This window comes from Geotrypetes seraphini, chromosome 6 (assembly GCF_902459505.1).
Source record: "Geotrypetes seraphini chromosome 6, aGeoSer1.1, whole genome shotgun sequence".
Classification (NCBI taxonomy): domain Eukaryota; kingdom Metazoa; phylum Chordata; class Amphibia; order Gymnophiona; family Dermophiidae; genus Geotrypetes; species Geotrypetes seraphini.
This window is the reverse complement of record NC_047089.1, coordinates 260,110,820-260,126,061: the sequence shown is the minus strand read 5'-3', so window position 1 is coordinate 260,126,061 and position 15,242 is coordinate 260,110,820. Positions and strand designations below refer to the sequence as shown.

The 15,242-nt window shown below is 42.8% G+C and overlaps 1 protein-coding gene across 6 annotated transcripts in view; it reads left to right on the top strand.

The window, feature by feature from the left end:
- ZFX (zinc finger protein X-linked) overlaps nucleotides 1-15,242 on the top strand; it is a 193,349-nt gene that overhangs the window by 46,047 nt on the left and 132,060 nt on the right. For all 6 annotated transcript variants that reach the window (XM_033948097.1, XM_033948099.1, XM_033948096.1 and 3 more), the window contains exon 4: nucleotides 3,605-3,754. In XM_033948097.1, the coding sequence (XP_033803988.1) occupies nucleotides 3,605-3,754 (150 nt within the window). The remainder of the gene's footprint in view (nucleotides 1-3,604; nucleotides 3,755-15,242) is intronic.

Below are 15,242 nucleotides of genomic sequence, written 5' to 3'. Positions count from 1 at the left end.
ATTGAGTTAAGGAAATACTGGATGGGGTGAGGGAAAGAGGTGGCGAGCTGTAGGTAGACAGTAAAAAAGGAAATTGATGAGAGGGTAGTAAGAACGTAATCTAGATGGATGCAGAAAATAAATTGAAAAGGAAAATGAGGGAAGAAAGGGATTGCAGAAGAGAGGTGTGGGAGAGGGAAGGAGAGGAGAGAGATGCCAGACCAATGGGGGTGAGAGAAGAGATGGAAGGGGGAGGCATACAGTTTCTGGAAGGGACATAGAAGGAGAGAAGATGCCATATAGGGAGGGGCAGAGAGATGGCAGACAGTGGATGGAAGGAAGACAGTAACAAGAAGATGAGGAAAACAGAAACCAGAGAAGACAAAGGTAGAACAAAAATTTTCTATTTATTTATTGCTTTAGGAGACATGTGTCACTGTTTCTGTGGTGTTGCATTTTATGCAGAGTCCAGCTTCTTGCTGGTTCAATTTAACCTTTGTCTATGTATTTCTATTTTATCCCCCCCTTTTACAAAACTGTGGAGCCTTTTTTAGCGCCAGCCGTGGTGGTAGCAGCTCTGATGCTCAGAATTCTATGAGTGTCAGAGCTGTTACCACCGTGGCTAAAATCCACACTACAGTTTTGTAAAAGGGGGAGGGGTTAGTTTGTGATGACATATTCCATACTAGGTGAAGGTGTTTTCTGTGCTCTGTGTGTTCGAAAGACATGGTTTTCTGTTAGGATTGACATTGTAGGATTGATCTGTATTAGTCTAGCTTGTTTAGTTTTACAATGGGTGTATTGATGTTGTACTGCTCACTGCAAGATGTAAGATGCTGCCTTTTCCTAGGTACTCATGTGTGACTTGTGGCTACTAAAAATCATGTTTTTCATACAGATGGGGGGGTGCCAAAAAATGATGGGCCTCAGGTGTCACATATGCTAAGTACGCCACTGCACCAGAGTGCTTGTTTCAATATTCAAAAGCCCATTTGCATGGCAGTGTCAGAGATTGCTAGAAAGCTCGCTAAAGATCGTGATAAGCCGTTTTGATAATCCACCGCTAAAATGCAGACTAAACAGTCTGGAACCAGTTTAGCGACCGCATTAAAGGCAACCTAAAGTTTTAGGAATCTGGCCCACATGCAGGTAGTTTTCCTGTCCCTTGTGGGATCACAATCAATGGTCACAAGGAACTGCAGTAGAAACATAGAAACATAGAAAAATGACGGCAGAAAAGGGCCATAGCCCATCGAGTCTGCCCATACCAATGACCCACTCCCTGATTCTTACTCTTCTAGAAATCCCACATGAATATCCCATTTTTTCTTGAAATCTAATACGCTGCTGGCCTCAATCACCCGCTGAGGCAGCTCGTTCCAATGATCGACCACCCTTTCGGTGAAGAAGTACTTCCTAGTATCACCCCGAAATTTCTCACCCCTGATTTTCAGCGAGTGTCCTCTGGTTACCGAGGGCCCTGTAAGACTGAAGATATCGTCTTTCACCTCTATACGCCCAGTAATATACTTAAAGGTCTCAATCATGTCCCCTCTCTCTCTTCGCTCCTCCAGCGAGTACATCCGCAGTTTTTTTAACCTTTCTTCATACGTGAGATCCCTGAGCCCCAAGACCATCCTGGTAGCCATTCGCTGAACCGACTCAATTCTCAACACATCTTTTCGGTAGTGTGGTCTCCAGAATTGAACACAATATTCGAGATGAGGTCTCACCATGGATCTGTACAGTGGCATTATGACTTCAGGTTTTCTGCTGACAAAACCCCTACGGATACAGCCCATCATTTGTCTTGCCTTGGACGAGGCCTTCTCTACTTGATTGGCAGCCTTCATATCGTCGCTAATGATCACTCCTAAATCACGTTCCACCTTGGTCCTGGACAAGGTTTCACCATTTAGTGTGTAAGTTCTGTGTGGATTTTTTTTGCCTAGGTGCATTACTTTACATTTTTTAGCATTGAAGCCTAGCTGCCAAGTTGATGACCACTGTTCAAGCTGTCTTAGGTCCTGCGTCATAAAGTCAGGCACACTGTTTTTGCCAACTATGTTGCATAGTTTGGCATCGTCTGCAAACAGTGATACTTTTCCTCTCAGTCCTTGGGTTAAATCTCCTATGAATAAATTGAATAGAATCGGCCCTAAGACGGAGCCTTGAGGTACTCCACTCATCACTGCTGACGTTTTCGAGGGGGTACCGTTTACCATCACCCTTTGAAGCCTACCATCTAGCCAATCCCTTACCCATGTAGTGAATGTATCCCCTAATCCCATCGATTTTAGTTTGTTCAACAGCCTGCGGTGTGGGACGCTATCAAAAGCTTTGCTGAAGTCCAAATATATCACGTCAAGGGACTCACCGGCATCCAGATGACTGGTCACCCAATCAAAGAAGTCAATCAGATTAGATTGGCAGGACCTTCCCCTGGTAAATCCGTGTTGATGTGGATCACGTAAATTTTCTTCGTCTAGAATTTTGTCAAGTTCCTGTTTGATCATTGTTTCCATGAGTTTGCACACTATGGATGTAAGACTCACCGGTCTGTAATTTCCTGTCTCTGTTCTGCAGCCCTTTTTATGGAGTGGAATTACGTTAGCTGTTTTCCAGTCTAGGGGTACTTTTCCCGTGCGCATGGAAAGATTGAAGAGTACGGATAGTGGTTCAGCCAGGACTTCACTCAGTTCTCTGAGTACCCTGGGGTGTAGATTGTCTGGCCCCATGGCTTTGTCTACTTTGAGTCTTGAAAGTTCGTGGTAGACGCTACTAGGTGTAAACTCGTAATCACGAAACAGGTCGTTTTGGCTGTCTCTTATTTGTAGTTGTGGACCATCTCCCGGTGCTTCACAGGTGAATACTGAGCAGAAGTATTCGTTTAGCAGTAGGAGAGGAAGGCAAAAGATAGGAAATTTGCCTTGCTATCTCTTCTGGAGATAGCAAGGCAAAGTTAGGGGTTTTCCTCTTTTTTAAATATATATATCAATCTAGAAAAAGAAAATAGTTTACTAAGCAACATGTGACAGAGAAATAAAGATAGAAATAGACTGTAGAAAATCTAACAGCAAAAGCACTGCCAAGCAGTATAATATATACAAAAAGAAGTCAGAAAGCGCATGTTTGGAGATCCAGTACAGTGCTCAGTTCCAGAAATCAGCTAGACTGTTATTTGAAACTGGTTGAAAACCAGAACTCAGATAGTGGTAGTTTGCCTGTTCAGTTAAGAAAAAGTGACCAGTGGAATAACACAGGGATTAATGCTGGATCCAGTCCCCGTCAATGTTTTGGGAATATTGTTTGTGTTCACAGATGATATAAAAATTGTGATGGTGTTGACATGTTAGGAAGGGTAAATTTGATAAAAGATGATCTGAAACAACTGGAAAAACAGTCAAAACATGTGACAAGTACATTTTTATTTGTTTAAAAAAATACCCACAACCTGCTGAGGTTGAATATCAATCAGGATATTAGTATAAACAGGTCTGTCCCTCTTCAAATTGATCCTTCGGGCAACAATGCATTTGTCCCATAGACAGAAAAGGGGAAAGGTCACTTTGAGCATTGAACTCATTATTAGGTTTCATGGTTATGTGTACATGTGTCATTGCAGTGGATGATGCTGAGACAATAGAAGAGGACAGTTCGACTGAAATAACTGTGGATGCAGATAGTGATGGTAATCCTTGCAAAGTGAATGGTAGTTGTCCTGAAGTCATAAAAGTCTACATCTTCAAAGCTGAATCGGGAGATGATGATTTAGGTAAGAAAGTATGCTCACTAGAAAATATTCCAACCAGAATTTTAAAATTCTGTTAATTCTTAGTGTGAAAAATATCCAGGTTCATTGGTTGAGGATTGAAAACCTGCTATACATTTCCATAGCCCTATATACAAATATAGGTATCTACTTTTTCTTTCTTTCTTTAAAAATCTATTTTGTTCCCTATTTTCCTTATAAATCTACTAGACCAGTGATCTCAAACATGTGGCCCGCCAGGTCCTATTTTGAGGCCCTCGGTATGTTTATCATAATCACAAAAGTAAAATAAAACAGTTTCTTGATCATATGTCTCTTTAGCTATAAATTACAATATTATTATTAAGACTTAGCCAAAAGGAAAGATTTATAAACTATAAAGAGTTTTACCTCAAGCAAAATTGTCATTTCTTTAATAAGACATGAACTATTTTTTCTGAGGCCCTCCAAGTATCTACAAATCCAAAATGTGGCCCTGCAAAGGGTTTGAGTTCGAGACCACTGTTGGAGTGGTACAGCAAGATTGAATGATAGGCCATACCCTTTAGTCCAGTGATTTTCAACCTTTTCTCAACTCACAGTACACTTAACATGGTACAAAAATTGTCAAGGCATACCACTGGACTCTAACCTGTGCCTGTAAAATTCAGAACTAGTTATTTCATTTAATTTTGCTGTGGAAATGTATTAGAGGACCAGTATACCTACTACTGGGAAACTGGAACAAGATAGATTGTTATAGATTCCTACACAGACACCACATGCCAGCAGAATCTTTTACCTCAATTGCAGATGCAGAATATGACTCTCACCTGATACAAAATAGGGAACTGCAAAAAAGGTTCAGACAAAAGCTGAAAGCAGAGATACCAGACTTTGCATAAAATGCAACACCAAAGAAGTAGAAAGAAATGCATATCCTCCTATACAGTGCAAAGTAAATTATAAGAATTGCCATACTGGGAAAGACCCAAGGTCCATCAGGCCCAGTATCCTGTTTCCAACAATGGCCAACCTAGGTCCCAAGCACCTAGCTAGATCCCAAGTAACAAAACAGATTCTATGCTGCTTATCCTAGTAATAAGCAGTAGATTTCCCCAAGCCATCTCAATAATGGCCTATGGACTTCTCTTTTAGGAAATTATCCAAATCTTTTTTTAACCATGCTAAGCTAACTGATTTCACTATATCGTCCAGCAATGAATTCCTGAGTTTAATTGCTTGTGTAAAAAAATATTTTCTCTGGTTTGTTTTAAATCTACCATTTAGTAGCTTCATCACATGTCCCTTAGTCCTAGTATTTTTGGAAAAAGTGAACAATTGATTCACTTCTATCCTTTCCATTTCACTCATTATTTCATAGACCTCTATCATGTCACCTCTGAGCCGTCTCTTCTCCAAGCTGAAGAGCCCTAGTCACTTTAGCCTTTCTTCATAGGGAAGTTGTCTCATCAGAGGTTCCGGAACTTGACAGCGGGTAGGATGGCTGTGTGAGTTAACTGCTCCTCCCTTACTGGTACCAATCTGCTTACCTGACAGCACAGCTGGACTTCTTATTACTCTCAAAGAGAATAATTTACTGGACTTTATCATCTACAGTAAGAATGTCTTCAAGCAGACAAACTAAATTAGAAGCATCTTTTGCAGCTGGAAGGTCTTCAAACAGACAGAAGGCAGATCCTCTACTCCATCCAAAGTGCCCCTTCCCAGAGACTCTTCTGAATTTGAACAGCTGATGGAGGAGTTAAAATCCATTAGAAGAGTGCTTAATATACATACTGGCAAGTTGGACACTATGCAGGAGGATCTACACTCCTTGACATAGAAGTTGACAGTGTGTGAGCTCAGGACTGATCAGTTAGAACACTGTTTAACTGAAGTAGAAGGCCGCTTGAATAAAGTTCAAACAGACACTAAGGATTTGGCACGTATGGCAAGAGAGCTGGAGTAAGCGGAGAATAGGAGTCGTAGGTGTAATGTTTGGATTATAAGATTACCAGAAGGGATTGAAGGGGGGAGATACTATCTCCTTTGTGGAAAATATGCTGCCAAAACTGCTCTTGAACTTGCAGTTCCCACTTGAAGTGAAGAGAGCACATAGGATTCCTATGAAAATTTCAAACAGGCATACCAGCCCAAGGCCTATAATCTGTAAACTACTTTGGTTAAGGCAGGCAATTGAAATTTTAAATGCAGCAAAACAAGCAAGCTCTTTAATATGGCAAGATAGTAAGATTCACATATTCCCTGATTTTGCTAAGGCGACAGCAGCCCAAAGAAAATGGTTCCTGCTCCTTAGGCCACAATTGAGGCAGTTGGGAGCTAGATATGGTCTCTTCTCCCCTGCAAATATGAAAATCACAACAATACCACTACCTATTACGAGAATCTGTGCAAACTTGAAGAATTCATTAATCAAAACTTGGACCATATGTCTTAACAGTAATGTTTATTGGCTTGGAATTAAATGTTTTTCTTTATTCTTTGTGCTGATATGAGTTTTTTTTATGGGAATCGAATCGTTCAATTTTTTTTTAATTATTTCTTATTTTTCTGAGAAGCGCTGTCATGGAGATCACACTGATTTTTTGAGTGCACTGATGTTGGAGGACGCGCATAGGCCAAGATCTGCTGGAGAAACACCCGACACTACAGGAGCGACTATGACGATATTGGACTGTTATGCCCAGGACATGGGTGACAACTGCATCATGCGTCTCGGGTAGACACTAAAAGGGCAAATGGATTACAGAACAGGCTAAAGCTGGTCTGCTATGATGCAGTCTACAGCCTCATTTTTAGGATCCTAGTTTGTTTACAGTAGTTCCTAGCATACTGAAATATTATTTCTGTCAATGGTTAACTGTATCCAGTGGGCATATAGGATCTGCCCTGGTACTTTTCCTAACTATTTATCCAGTTAAGGTCTTAAGGGCTTTCAGCTTTGTTCACTTACAGTACCTCCATCGTGTTGAACTGCTGCTAGTTTAAAGAGCGACTTGATCTGTGCAAAGTCTCTGAATGAGTGTGATTATTTGCTTGTGCCTGATTATTAACGTCCTCCTTTGGTTAAACTAATGTGGATGTAAGTTGCCAATTCTGTATCGCTTGGGAGATTGGTGGGATGATGATAGGGTAGACTTTATTTCGCAGAAGAAGGAACTGGCTTATCTGGTCTTGTGATAATTTGTTGTTAAGAGTTCTGCTTATATTTTTAATTAACTTAATATATTAATATGTTTAATGGTACACCTACTCATTTATATGTTCTTTGATCTGAATATCAATTATTATTGAGGTCATATGTCTATAAGGGGATAAATTGGGAAGCTTGCTTATTAGGGTGATTTATTTAGGGATAAGCTTCAACTCAAAAACAGCTCGAAGAAAGCGCAGACTGTGGAGCAAGCCTGGTCCTTATTCAAAGACACGGTAAATGAGGCGCAAAACCTGTATATACCCAGATTTAGAAAAGGATGCAAAAAGAATCAAGCAAAAGACCCAGCATAGATAACAACAGAAGTCAAGAAAGTGATAGGAGACAAGAAAAGGTCTAAGCTAAACTTATCTTCTCAAAAAGTAAATTTGACCATGTCTCACCACTCCTATCCAAGCTCCACTGGCTTCCTGTTATCTCCAGGGTCCACTTTAAATGTGCCTGTCTAACCTTCAAGATCCTACACGGCATCCTTCCTCCTTTTATTCCACTATCCTGGAATTCCTCAAATCCAATTTCCTCCAGATCCACCCAAAAACTAAAATTATCCTTCCCCCTCCTTAAAAGGCATATCCCATGTTGGTAAACTAGGGCAGGGGTGCCCAACGCGTCGATCGCGATCGACCAGTAGCTCAGGAAGGCAACTCGAGTCGATCGCACTCGTGTTGCCGTCCTGATCTACGGGCCGATCAGCCTTCCTCTCCAGTGTTCTCCCTAGGGCCTTTTAGCTGGGCGGTCCGCCCAGCTGTCATCTGCCGCTGCTGAACATTAAACCCCCCCCCCAAAAAAAAAAAACCGGCTTGGAAATTTCAGCCCCTAGCGAACTTATGCTCCGGGCTCTAACGTGTGCGTGCAGGCTTCTCTTCTCTTCGAAACCGGAAGTTATGTCCGGGGAGGGGGGGGAGAAGGGAAGCCTGCACGCACATGTTGAGAGCCCTGAAGCAAGCGTTCGCTACGGGCTAATGCGGGAGACAGGTTAGTGAAGCATTTGTTCTTGTTCCTGCCGGGTTCTGCCTACTTTCTGTTTCCGCGAAGGCAGGACCCGGCAGCATTTCCCCCAATAGGTTGATCACGATCTTGGGCTGATCAGCCTTCCTCTTCCCGACGGCAGAATTGACGTCGGGGAGAGGAATGCTGGTTGGCCGAAGCAGGGAGAGCTTGGGGCCTGTTATTGGTGGTGTTTGGGTCCTGGTCCCCGATGGTAATGGCAGTGGCAGTGGCTTGGGGAAGGGCAGGGAGAAAGAAAGAAAAAGGGCAGGCAGGGATACAGAAGGAAAGAAGAGAAACAGAAAAAAATGAAAGGGAGGCAGAGAGAAAGAAAGGGCAGGGAAGAGGAAGGAAAAGTTGGGGGGAAGGAATGAGGTCTGGAGGAGAAGAAGCATACAGGCTAAAAGAAGGGAAGAAAGATTGTATGCACAGTCAGAAGAAGAAAGTGCAACCAGAGACTCATGAAATCACCAGACAAGGTAGGGAAAATGATTTTATTTTAAATTTAGTGATCAAAATGTGTCTGAATTTATATCTGCTGTCTATATTTTACACTAAGGTCCCCTTTTACTAAACCGCAATAGAGGTTTTTAGCGCAGGGAGCCTATGAGTGTCGAGAGCAGCCCTGGGCATTCAGCGCAGCTCCCTGCGCTAAAAACTGCTATCATGGTTTAGTAAAAAGGGAAGGGGTATATTTGTCTATTTTTGTATGGTTGTTACTGAGGTGATAGTGCTTAGAGTCATCTGCTTTGACCTCTTTGAAAAACCCTGGAATAGGAATGATGATTAACATTTTCTATGCATACAGTGTGCTTTGTGTTTTTTTTTTATTTTATTGTTGGTAGATCATTTTGACTTGGTCATTTAAAAAGTAGCTCGCAAGCCCAAAAAGTGTGGGCACCCCTGAACTAGGGTCTTCCCTCTCCTTCAGAATCACTCAGCTCTGGAATAATCTTACTTCCCCTCTTCATAACTTGAGTTCCCTTCAACTATTCCGTAAGCATCTGAAAACTTGGCTATTCTCCAAAATATAACCTTCTTCCCCTCTCTGGTATTCTAAGCCCTAACCTCTCTTTATACTTATTTCTTTAATTCCATTGGAGTTCCGTTCTTCCCCAACTCCTGTAAACCGTGCCGAGCTCCACATTGTGGAGAAGATGCGGTATATAAACCCAAGATTTAGTTTAGTTTAGTTTAGTTTTGGATGTGGAAAAAGGATCAAACCGAAGAAAATTGGAAAGAGCACAGGAAGCAACAAAAAGAGTGTCACCAAGTGGTCAGAATAGCAAAGAAAGAATACGAGGAGAGACTAGCTAAAGAAGCATGAAATTTTAAACCATTCTTTCGATATGTGAAAGGAAAGCAGCCGGCGAGGGAGGAGGTGGGATCTCTGGATGAGGGCAACAGGAAGGGAGTGGCGAAGGAGGAAAAAGAGGTGGCTGACAGACTAAACACGTTCTTCTCGAAGAATTGCCGCTGCTGGATCCAAGATGGCGACTGAGAACAGGACACGCTGAGCTGCGTGTCCCAGAATTGCGTTTGCTTGGATAACTTCTAGCGGTATTTACTTACCGCGATGCCTAAGAGACGGGGCTGTAGTGCTGCTTCTGCCTCACGGCGCCCTGGAGCTCCAGGTCTCGGAAACATACAAGATCTTCTGCGGCGCATGCAGGAGGTCACTGCAACGTCGGATGGCGGCCTGCTGAGGACACAGGGAGGCGAACCCGTGGTGGATACTCCTGGGCCCGATACTACTCTAAGCCCCAATGTTAGGGCACCGCCTCCTCAGCCTCAGATAACCAGCTCTCCCAGGGGTGAGGAAACCCCGGATTCAGAGGTTTTCTCTTCTCCAGAGGCAAGGAAGGATCTACAGGAGAGCTTCGAGGTTGGGGCTCACATTTCAAGGGCCCCCATGGAGATATCTGGGGGAATACCATCTCAGAATGAGGGGGAAGGACAGAAGACAAGCCCCGAAGGACTTCAGAACGGTGAGCACTTTACATTCACACAAACTCCAATTGTATTGATTAAACCTGCAGAAGTGACTCTAGATTCTATTTGGGACTTAATGGCTGGTTTTGTTAAAAATATTACTCCTACTCTTCAACAAATTGAAGGAAAATTTAAGGAACATAATAAAGAACTGAAAGATTTAAGAAAAGAAATGAACACCTCTAACTCATCCATTCAGAAAATAGAAAAAGAAAGAAATGATAACATCGAAACAATTGCAAGAGACTTTAGTTAAAGACAATATTAACCTAAGGAAGAAGATTGAAATGCTTGAGAATAATTCACGTAGTAACAATTTAAGGTTAATTAATTTTCCAAGACTTGATTTGGTAACACCTAGAGATATGCTTAAGAGATATTTAGTGAAAAATTTGGAGATACCTGAAGAATCATTACCACCATTTTCACGGGTTTATTATTTGCCTGATAAAGAACAAAATCAACAACAAAAAGTAAAATCTTCAGATCAAGAACCCTTAAATATCTCACAAATTTTAGAGACATCTGAGAAGGATTTAGCATCATCAGCTACTATGATTATTACCTTAGCTTTGCCAATTGATAAAACATGGTTGTTAAAACTTTACTTTAAAAATAGACAAAAAAGTTTTCTTGGTCACAAAATACAAATGTTTCCAGATTTGGCATGGGAGACGCAAAGGAGACGCCGTGAATTTCTTCTTTTGAAACCTGGGGTTTTATCTCTGGGGGCAACTTTTTATTTGAGACATCCGTGTAAATGTTACCGTACTTTCAAATATGTGTTTTTTGAACCATCTCAATTGACAAATTTCGTGGCAATGTCTCGTCTGAATGCAAATAATCTTTGAGCCCTATAACTTGGTTATTGATGACCTCACTTCACTGCTATAGCTCTCAGTTTCTTATGTATTATTATTATTTTTTCTTTATTATTTCGCCATTTTTCTTTAACTCTTGGATCTTAATTTGAGGACTTGAGCATAAATAGTATATTTGTTAATCTATGAGTTATATTTGTATTATATCTGATATCTATTCTATTATTGCTTTCTGTACAAGTGTAATACTTGGAATTTAAATTGAAAATTAATAAAAGATTTAAGCATAAAAAAAATAAACACGTTCTTCTCGTCCGTCTTTACAAGAGAAGATACATCCAACATGCTGGAACTGGAAAAAATCTTCAGGGGAGTTCAAGAGGGAAAACTATCATGCATGGAGATAAGCCTTGAAGATGTACTCAAGCAGATAGATAGACTAAAAGCTGACAAATCTCCGGGCCCGGACGGAATCCACCCAAGAACACTGAAAGAGCTCAGAGACGAAACAGCGGAGTTACTGCAGCAGATTTGCAACCTAACCTTGAAAACAGGGGTAATCCCAGAGGACTGGAGGATAGTGAAAGTTACACCTATCTTCAAAAAGGGATCGAGGGGTGACCCAGGAAACTACAGACTGGTAAGCTTAGCCTCAGTTCCGGGAAAGATGGCCGAATCCTTGATCAAGGAAAGTATCAATGTGCATTTAAAAAATAATAATCTAATGAGAACAAGCCAGCAAGGTTTCTGCAAAGGAAGATCATGCCAAACTAACCTACTACATCTCTTTGAGGGGATAAGCGAGCAATTGGACAAGGGTGACCCCATAAACATCGTATATCTCGATTTCCAAAAAGCCTTCGACAAGGTACCCCACGAGCGCCTACTGAGGAAACTGTGGAGCCATGGGGTGGTAGGGGACGGGCACAGATGGATCAGAAATTGGCTGGCGGATAGGAAACAAAGGATAGGAGTAAAAGGACACTACTCGGACTTGAAAGGGGTCACAAGTGGGGTCCCACAGGTGTCCGTGTTGGGACCACTGCTGTTCAATATATTCATAAAGGACCTGGAAACAGGGACAAAGTGTGAAGTTATAAAATTCGCAGATGACACAAAACTCTCCAGTAGGGTCAGAACTGTTGAGGATTGCAAAGAATTACAAGGAGACCTGAACAGACTGAGTGAGTGGGCAAAGAGATGACAGATGAGCTTCAATGTAGAAAAATGTAAGGTCTTGCATGTGGGGAAGGGGAACCCAATGTACAGCTATACGATAGGAGGGAGGGTACTGGGCGAAGGCAGCCTAGAAAAAGACTTGGGGGTATTGGTGGATAGAACAATGAAGCCAGCGGCGCAATGTGCAGCAGCCTCAAAGAAAGCGAACAGAATGTTGGGCATAATCAAAAAGTGTATCACTACCAGAACGAAGGAGGTTATTCTACCATTGTATCGAGCGATGGTTCGCCCACATCTGGAATACTGTGTCCAGTACTGGTCGCCGTACCTTAAGAAGGATATGGCAATACTCGAGAAGGTCCAGAGAAGAGCGACAAGGATGATAAAGGGCATGGAAAACCTTTCGTATACTGAAAGGTTGGAGAAGCTGGGGCTCTTTACCCTGGAGAAGCGGAGACTTAGAGGGGACATGATAGAGACTTATAAAATCATGAAAGGCATAGAGAAGGTGGAGAAGAACAGATTCTTCAGGCTAACCGGGCCAACAAAAACAAGAGGGCATTCAGAAAAATTGAAAGGAGACAGATTCAAAACGAACGCTAGGAAGTTCTTCTTCACTCAGAGGGTGGTGGACACCTGGAATGCGCTCCCAGAGGAGGTGATAGGGCAGAGTACAATATTGGGCTTCAAAAAGGGATTGGATGACTTCCTGAAGGAGAAGGGGATTGAAGGGTATAGGTACTAAATGAATAGGGGATGAATAATTTAGGTAAGGACCAATTACAGGTCACGGACCAGGGGGGCCGCCGCGGGAGCAGACTGCTGGGTGCGATGGACCCCTGGTCTGACCCGGCAGAGGCAATGCTTATGTGCTTATGAAAGATGTTAAATAATAGTGGGGATAGAATGGATCCTTGGGGAATGCCATAATTGAGAGAATAAGATTTTGATGTCGTGTTATTGAAACTAACTATGGATGATCGATTAGAAAGGAAGGTAGTGAACCAATCAAGTATTTGGTCACAGACACCTATAGATTTTAGTCTGTCAAGAAGTAAGACATGATCAATGGTGTCAAATGCTGCTGACAGATCTAAAGAGAAAAGAATAACGGAGGAATGATGATCTAGGTTAGGGGTGCCCACACTTTTTGGGCTTGCGAGCTACTTTTAAAATGACCAAGTCAAAAAGATCTACCAACAATAAAATTAAAAAAAACACAAAGCACACTGTACGCAAAGAAAATGTTAATTATCATTTATATTCTGGGGTTTTTTCAAAGAGATCAAGGCAGATGACTTTATGCAATGTCACTTCAGTAACAACCATACAAAAATAGACAAATATACCCCCTCCCTTTTTACTAAATCGCAATAGCGGTTTTTAGTGCAGGGAGCTGTGCTGAATGCCCTGCGCTGCTCTTGATACTCATAGGCTCCCTGCGCTAAAAACCACTAGTGCAGTTTTGTAAAAGGGGGCCATAGTGCAAAATATAGACAGCAGATATAAATTCTCAAAATGGCCACATTTTGATCACTAAATTGAAAATAAAATCATTTTTCCTACTTTTGTTGTCTGGACATTATTCAAATCTTGTTGGTCCAAGGCTCTGGTTTTCTTCTGATAACTTGCTTGCCAGGGTCTCCTTCTTTCTGCATGCTAACCATCCATCTGCCAACTCTGTCCTCCCTTTCCATTTCCCTTCCCTTCCCAGGAAGTCTGGTATCTTTCCTTTTTTTCATCTCCCTCCACAGATCCACCTTTCTCAACTACCCTTTCATTGAGCATCTCTCCCTCCTTCCCCACCACCCCAGGGTCCACCATTTCTCCCTTTCTTTTTCCAACTACCCTCCTATCCAGTATCTCTTCCCCCCCCTCCACACTATCCCTTGTGTCCAACTTCTCTCCCTTTATGTTCCTTCCCTCCCTAAATCCACCATCTCTCACCCACTTCTCTGATTTTAGACCCATTATTTCTTCCCCCCCCAAAAGTCCGGCATATTCACATCTCTTTGAACCCCCCTTCACTCCCTCCCTCCGTATATTTCGACAGCAGGGCACGGAAGGCTTGCACCCCACCCCTTGAAGGCCTGCCTGTCTTCCTGAAGGTCTGCACCCCCCAAAGGCCTGCACATTCCCCCCTGAAGGCCTGCCCCTGTCCTCCCTCCCCCGGAAGACCTGCATGTTCCTCCCTGCCCTCCCACATCCTTTGACTTAATTCCTGCAGGGAGCAGCCTGCAGAGAGGATCGCTGGTACTTTAGCAATCCTTGCAGGTTGCCATAGGCCTCAGGAGCTGTCTTCCCTCTGAGGAGGGGCAGGACCACGGCAGAGGGAAGACAGCTCCTGAGGCCAATGGCAACCTGCAAGAATTGCTAAAAGTACCGGGAGGCCAGAGAGAAAGCCGGATGTCACCCAGCAGCAGCTACAGCAAGATGTGGACCAACGGGGCCAAGCCCAAACTCTCCGTGGAGAGCAACGAGGGCAAGCTGTCTTGTGCTGACTACATCAACGTGTCCCCAGCCAGCGGCTCCACGACCTGCACCCCTCCCGATTGCTATCTAAACCCGACTCCCTTCCCCGCTCCTTCAAGCATGTCCACTGCCAGAAGGACGAGAGCGCGTTACGCCCCTCTGCTGCCTGCTCTGCGCCGAGGACTCCTCTTCCTCCTCCACCAGCAGTGGCAGCCTGGGGGACCTGGAGAGCGGCGGGGACTGAATGAGCTGACTTTTGATTGGCCAGCATTCTTCAAGAGGCGGGCCAGTCAGGAGGGGGGAAAAAAAAACAGAAGGGAAGGGAACCCGGCTCTGCGATCGACTGGGGTTGTCTAAGTGATCGACCAGTCGATCGCGATCGACGTATTGGGCACCCCTGATCTAGGTGGTAAAGTATATTTGTAGTCAGTCCAATCAGTGAGTACTCAGTATTGTGTTTTTTTCTAAATCCTGTCTGGTTTGGATGTAGAACATTGGTTGATTCAACGAAATCTGATAGTTGATCAAATACTAATCTTTCTGTTAGTTTAGCTAAGAATGGTATATTAGCGATGGGGCGATAATTTGAAGCATCCTCATGTTTTCCATAACTGAGGTAATGAACCCGTGTTAAGGCTCTTTAGAATAAGAGAGTGTATAGATAGACCAAAACAGGAAAATAATTTTTTTAAGATAAATGGAGGGATAATTTCTAATCAGGAACCTTTTATATTAACTCTTTGGAAAAGACGTTCAATATCCGCTAATGAAGGGAGGGTAAAAGTAGAGCATTTGGCGAGAGGTAAGTGACAATTATTTTGAA